The 7,697-nt window shown below is 33.2% G+C and overlaps 1 protein-coding gene across 3 annotated transcripts in view; it reads left to right on the forward strand.

Moving 5' to 3' along the window:
• The window catches only part of bbc (choline/ethanolaminephosphotransferase 1 bbc), a 34,043-nt gene continuing 26,346 nt past the window's right edge, over positions 1-7,697 (forward strand). The window contains exon 1 of one of the 3 annotated variants that reach the window (XM_017612937.1): positions 1-810. In XM_017612937.1, coding sequence (XP_017468426.1) covers positions 593-810 — 218 coding nt within the window. In that variant the 5' untranslated portion in view covers positions 1-592. The remainder of the gene's footprint in view (positions 811-7,697) is intronic. The other 2 variants (XM_017612943.1, XM_017612929.1) reach the window with 2 other exon arrangements.

Below are 7,697 nucleotides of genomic sequence, written 5' to 3' on the forward strand. Positions count from 1 at the left end.
CATTTCTTGATCCATCGTTTGTATGTCAATTTCGTTCAGCGGTTTGCATTTTTTTGCACAGATCTGGTTGCAGTGCATTTTCATCGGATCGCGACGTGGAAATTTGTTTGAAAAAATGTGCTTATGGTAAAATATTGGAGTTTTCAATAGCCGCAATGAAAAATGTGTAATAAAAAATTCAATCAAGCAGAAAAGTTTTGATAGATCGTCGAATTGTGGAGAATTTAATGCGTGCGTGCGTTTGTATTTGCGAAAAGTCTGCTGTTTTTTTTTTTTCTTGTAGCTGAGTTGGTGAAAAAACTAGCGCAACTCAATTGCTGACTTCGGAAATGTCAAACACGTGAATTATTTGCAAAAGATAAAGGAAAAGAAAAACCTGTGCAAAGAAGTGGAAAAATCAAAAATCACCCCGAACAGGAAGAAAATATTAGATATTTATTATTATATTTACGCACATAGTATAATTTAAGTCCATATTTGCTTGTGCTAATTGAAATAAAAAAATCTGTGCTACTCGATAAATAAGCAAAATAATCTGAAATAGTGTGCTACCTCTACTACAACAAACAAAAATTTCAATTGTACCAACGGAATGCCATCAATCACCTACAAGGAGCGCGTACTCAGCGCACAACAGCTCAAAAAGCTGTCGGAACACAAATACTCCTGTAGCAGCAGTAGTCTGTTGGATCCATGGCTACAGCCATGGTGGAATTGGCTTGTCTCAAAGACGCCACTTTGGCTGGCCCCCAATCTCATTACAATCATTGGACTGATTGTCAACATTGTGACAACATTAATATTAGTATCGTAAGTATATAAATACGAATTTAATTAATATTTTACGTATCTAAGTACTACATAGATGGTATCAATACATTTTAAACACCAAAAAAACTTTGCATTTTACAGCCGTAAATTTGCTTATTGCGTAAACTTTTCATGGGTTCTCTAGCGGACGACCAACATACATATGTATGTATTTAGTCATGTACATACAGAGTGCCTCGTTGAGAGTTGGGAAAGCTGTATCGGCTTAAGCACTTATTTGTCATTTGTTTAAGTAAAACGAATTTGTTGCTATTATACATATTTGGTGCAATCGTGGTTTCGCCCACGGCGGAAGGAATACAGAGGTGGCGCCCAGGTTTCGCCTATACACTTTCAATTTCCGTAATACAATTCACACCGATTCTCACTTGCAATGCATTTCCCGGTGCTGATGACAACAGCTGCTACAATAACAACAAAAAATGACGGTGCCTGCGCCGCTTGAAAACGTGCGCGATTGTTTTTTTTTTTGCGAATGGTGGGAGGGTTTAGGCGAAACAAACACATACTACCTATTTATGTATGTGCTTCTAAAATCAGTTTGTGAAGGCACATACAATGTATGAAGTTATATGGATATTGTCATTTGTAGTTGGTGCAAGTAAATGTAGGAGATGCTGAAAAGGTGATGAATGATTAAATAGATTATAAAAATATTTGTATACTTACACATGCATCCATGTTCAATTATGTACAATGAATTGCAGGAACGGAAAAGTCTGGAAATTCTGGAAAAAAATAGCAAAGATTTACCTATGTATATGTGTATGTACTGTTACTACGTTTATACGCACGTATTATTTGCAAATAACAATTTGCAAAATGATAAACTTTGCGGTATAGACGCTGAGTTAATTTTTTATTTGCAAGTAACTAAATCACGCAAATAAGTATGGATTAGTTGTACTATTTGCAAATAAGCGCAAAAAGCCGCCATTCTTAGGTTTATTTTCNATACGCACGTATTATTTGCAAATAACAATTTGCAAAATGATAAACTTTGCGGTATAGACGCTGAGTTAATTTTTTATTTGCAAGTAACTAAATCACGCAAATAAGTATGGATTAGTTGTACTATTTGCAAATAAGCGCAAAAAGCCGCCATTCTTAGGTTTATTTTCTCGATGGTCATCTTATTGCCTTTTTATAAACAAGACGTTGCCATTTTTAACTTTATTTTCTTTTTCGGTGGTCATATTCTTGCCTTTTTACCATCAGGCAATATTAAAAAAGAATTTTTTTTTTTTATATAAAATCAAACCTTCTATAGTCACTTAAACCTTCTGACGATCACCTATCCAAACGTGGCCGTGAATCTTTAGTGAAAACGCTGGAAATTCATTGAAAATTTTCAATAAAAAAATAATTTTCGGCGGGAGGAAGTTCGCCGAGTCTGCTAGTATTAAATAAACTAAAGTAACATAGGAAACATTTGCTAAAATGTCGTTTCGCTATTTATTTTTCCACCACTGTAAATCCTTTTAATTAGTGTTAAGTACATATGTACGCGCCCATTCAAAGTACTATTTATTTATTTTCGCAACTACGCTTTTCATTTCTGCACTTGCAATTTACGGCGCAACGCATCATTGTTGCATTGCAGACTAAATAGCAGATTTTTATAGAGTTATAGTCATGGTCATTTTCATTTCTTCCCTGTTGACTTTGCATTTATGGCTTTTATTTTGCATGCAAAATGTGGGGTATGTTTTTTACCCTTAAAATTGTTGACATTGCTTTATAGTGTCTTCAATTGCGCGGTTTTACTTTCACCTGACAGGCATTTACATAATTTGTATGTTATATCGGCGTTTAAAGTACCTACAAATTTTATAGTAGGGCGGAAGTACTGTCTTATGCTCTACCCAGAATTGCAGCGTCCAACGGTAAAGCAGTCGACGGTTAACCGCTTTCAAAATTAGAACTCACAAGCGCATATGGAATAGCTCATATTTGCGGCGGCAGCGTTTTTACCGCCGACGTTTTTTCGGAAAATTCCACTTTCACCTGTGTTAGCAAACATTTATATGCTCATAACAATATTACTGGACCTGAAAAATTGGTTCAAAATGCCAAAAGTGCGCCCAAAACACCCACAAAATATCTAATTCTTATATATTTAAATTGTTCATATCAGGAGATCTTTTTAAGTGTGATGCCACATTCTTAAAATCTTATACAAATTCGGCAAAAATCGCGTCACACGGCAACACTGGATTGCTTTGACAGCACTTGCAGCAAAAATGAAACTTACTAGTGCAGCACGAGCAAGTTAAAATTATTTTTCGAAAGCGATTTGCGTAATATCAGTTGCGGGTACACCTTGCAATTTTTATTTCCGAAAGTGATTTCAGTAAATCTGCCAAAACGACTTTCTGGCTGTTTACACGGGAAAGTATAGACTTTCGATTTCGCAATTTGACAGCAAAAAGCGTATATAAAGCGTTTACATTGCCACGTTTAATCGTTTACACCTTGAATTTTTTTTCCGAAAGTGAGTTCTGCAAATCTGCAAAAAAGGGGTTTATTTGGCGGTATACACTGGAAAGTAGAGTTACGAACGTGTAATTGTTTTGCCACATTTGTGAATCGTGTGCTAAAGTTGGCTTTAGAGCAACTTCCCCTATATAAAAAAAAATATATATATTTTTTTTAGTGCATTATAGGCGGTCTTTTTTGTTTATTTGTTATTAAAATGGTTATTGATTTTACAAAAAAAAAGAAAAATAGCATACTGCCAGTCATCAAAGAATCGTGAAAAATTGTTTAACAAGGTTATTTTTAATCACAATTTAACACTTTCGCCATTATAAATGTAGTATAAGTAGATAATATTTGTGAATTTTAATAGCCTCAAGCGAAATTCGCAACTATAAAAAATATTTATTTACTGCAGCTTTGATCACATTCATATGATGTACATATGTATGTATGTACTATTTGCACACTTAGATGTGCAAGAGCCAAATGGACGAGTATTGTAGACACATGTGTATGTATATACAAATATATGTATGAGAATATAATAATTAGTTTCTTTAAATAATAACCAAACTAAATTGTGCATACATTTGTACCATGCTTGCTGGTATATGAAAGCTTGTGTGTTCAGCTCTTCATATTTCGCTTGGGAAATTGGTACATATGTATATGTACTATGTATGTACATTTGTATTTACACACATACATAACTTTCTTTTGATTTTCTTTAAACATTTGCGCTGTACTATGGTATTCACGATCACTTTCATCTTATTGATTGTTGCCTTCACGCTGTCATTATTGCTTTTACTGTCTGTCTGACGTTTTTTCCACTGTCTAATGCCTTAAACTTAACCACGTCAGAGAATTTGGTCGTTTGGTGATCGGAGCAGTGTCTGGCGGGGAGGCGAGCGAGTGAGTGAATAATCAGTGCAAGTAGTTTAATGATTAGCTCTTTTGATTTAAATATGTACTATGGATGAACATTCATAGGCCCATTACGTAGACACATTCAAATATAAGTACCTGCTAATTATGACTAGATGTATGTATTATGTCACCCCCAGTCAGTTTTTACTACTTTTCTTTTATTTTTTTTTAAGGTTCATTATTTTTATATAAAAGTATAGTCCTTATCTAACAAATACCATATAAATCTAAATTTCAGACTTTATACAAAAATTATAAAAATTAGACAAACTTGTAATTCCAATTCCATGCACTTTAATTTAAATTTCTAGAATAATTTTTGGTATGCAGTTTTATAGCTTATTAATTTATAGTATAATAAAGTGCAAGTTTAAAGTTGATAAATAATCGTGTTGATTTTTGATAGGTTTTTTGCTGACGGTGTTATGCACTCTTTTCCGCATAAAAAATTACTTTGTAACGTTTGGCGTTTCCTTTTCTAAAACTATTTTCCTTGCCATAAGTCATTGCGATTACAAATTTGAGGTGTTACTTTGGGTAACTTTTGTAATTGCTATGAGTATAAAGGCATAAACTGTGCACATTTCAATTCTTCTACGAAATTTCGGAAGAAAATCGTTAAAGCAATGTAAATAATGCTGCTATGTGAAGAATTTCTTACAGAATTTTCTTAATTTTTTCGTACGTAAATTTCCTTCCGAGTTCGTTTCAACTACTTCATATAATTTTCTTTGAAGAATTGTAAAAAAAATCGTTTCAGCAATGAGATACTCCTAAAGATTTCGTGAACTTTGGTTTGCAGGGTTGCTTTATTTTATTTTCAAATGTCAAATGCTAGATTTTTTTTAATTGGTACAACAAATACGAAACACGATTTCTGTCAGATAGCTAGCATGGTGGATAAGAAGAAGAATAAGTGAAACTGCCTTCTAAAAGTCATAGTATTTATCTTGGTACATACTGTCTATGCGGCTGACCTCTCTGGTCATTTTCAATCTCGTAACCTTCCAAATCAGCAGATATCAACACACCTGAGAACAAACTAATTTGATCAATAAGAAATTGTTTAAATTACATATGTAAAACTAAAATTACGACACCATCTTTGTTCAAAAATTTTAATAACTCAATTACTGTCAATTGGCATCGGCTACACAAGCAACAACGCAATGAGCTGAGGCGATTTTTTTAGTACAAATCCATAAGAAATGTACATATGTATGTATTGTGTATTTGAGTTGTGATCTCGCATTCAACATCGCTCGATGTCACTGTAGGTCAATTATATGCGTCGATACTGATTTTAATTAAAAAATAATAATATATTCAGAAAAAGTCAGCTAAATGCAAGCGAACACAATAGCAAAGTACGAGTACCGAAGATACGGAGTGAGCATAAGGAATACGAATTGAGCACAGGTAAAATAGCTAATTGTTAAAGTATAAATTTTTGTTAGGAAAAACTACGTAATATATATTATACATTGCAAGTATTTTCTTCAGACGCTGGCAGCACGTGTGTGGCTTTTATGTATGTATGTATCTGAAAGTTTTTCATTTTTGTAAACATGAAATTGTCGCCTCATATAGTGCTTGTTTGGCTAATGATAAGTACTTAAGGTACTTTTTTGAGCGCTTGCTCTATTTGAGGCCATGAGAGCAGAAGTGGCCTAGCCCACAATTTTTTTGCTTGTACTTAACTTCTTAAAATAGTTTCAAATGTAATACATCTTAAAGCAAAGGTCGATTATTACTTATTTTGATGATACGTTATGCATTTAGTTCTGAACCTTAGAATCAAAGAATAAGCGACTTTCATTTAAAAATGTATCGCATTTTAGACTATTTTAAGTAGCGAAGCACACAAAAAAAAATGGGTTAGGCCACTTCTGCTCTCATGGTCTCATTTCATAAGCACTTTTGTGATTGTATGGAATTTTTGTTCTTATATTTTCTTATTACATATTTGTTATATGCAAAGTAACGCGCTTTCCTGCCAGACAAGTCGAAGCTAAGAGCCTTATTACACGATATGTGTTTTCATATGTAAATTCTACTTTTCTGATACGTTCTAATATATGGTACATACGAGTAAATACAAAAAAGTAGCTCATGGAAATTTAAAAGTAGATATATGTACATGCGTATGTATTCCAACTAAATCTTACCGTGTCTATCTGATAAAATCCAGCTTATTCTTCTTTTTTATTGGCGCTGTAACCGCTTAATGGTTGATTATGGCAACTTAACGTAATTTTCATGATCTCACCTAAACATTCTCTTAAATGAATGTTGCCTATAATTGAACAGCCGAAACTTAACGTAACGTAATGCCACGTCGAATCTGTTTCATTTTGATTTTCAAAGTTCTACGTTCCGTTAAGTTAAGTTGCCAGTTGGCTTTAAGCGATTTTGGTCGATTAAAACAGCACGCCAGTCATTTCTCTTCTATGCCATTTGACAATTGGAAATACCAGCTTAGCACATATTATATATTCAAGTGGTCCTCAAAATATAAACAGCTAAATTTTGTATAAGGCAACTCTTTTATAAATAATATTTTAAACACTTTGTTTGAAAATTTTGAAATTTTTGTGGAGGTTCTTATTTTGTGCGTGTAACATATTAAAGGGGTGCCCCATGATCTTGATATTTTATGGACCATCTTAATATATGTACATACTAGAGAGCTGCACGATTACATAAAAAGGTAACATGTTAATAATCGGCGATGCCGATGCGGCGAGTACATGCTACATAACTGTAAATTTGGCATCGCAGAATCGCCGCATCGTCGGCATCGTCAAGATAGTAACATGTTACTAACATGTTAGTAACATTCCGTTTTTTATGAAATTGTTGAGAGAGTGAGCAGAAAGAGCGCAAACATTCCATGTTTTTTATTCGTAATCTTGGCACACGCTTGCCACATTTTATGTACGAACATTACAAAAAATACCCAAAGTAAAAAGTAGCGTGTTTTTAATATACTTTGGTTTAGATTATTTGCATGCGTTTGCTACAAACCAAAAACAAAATGTATGACCCTGAATGAGAACTACAGTTTGAGTTAATAAATGTTGGTAATATACTATATGTACATACATACATGAGTTAAAATTGCTTGCTTCAGGATTTTTATAAAGAGGACACAAATGACTCACTTTATTTAATTCGATTCTACCTATATAAATATATAAGAAATTTTAATGCTGGTTTATACCCAAAAATAATGGTTAATATTTATGAGGCAATCTCTTTTTCAGAACTATATATGTATGTACCTATTTATGTGAAAGCACATTCCTATGAAAATAATAAAACCTAAACATCGAAATCTTATAGTTATTAGTTACTAAAAAGTTCTAAGATCCATTTCTTCACTATACGTATAAGCAAAAGAGGCCAAAAAGCCTATGCACGCAAAATATCCACTGTTACTACATTTCTAAAAT

This window comes from Rhagoletis zephyria, unplaced genomic scaffold, assembly GCF_001687245.7.
Source record: "Rhagoletis zephyria isolate East Lansing unplaced genomic scaffold, Rhagoletis_zephyria_1.1 Rzeph_scaffold_00016, whole genome shotgun sequence".
Lineage (NCBI taxonomy): Eukaryota > Metazoa > Arthropoda > Insecta > Diptera > Tephritidae > Rhagoletis > Rhagoletis zephyria.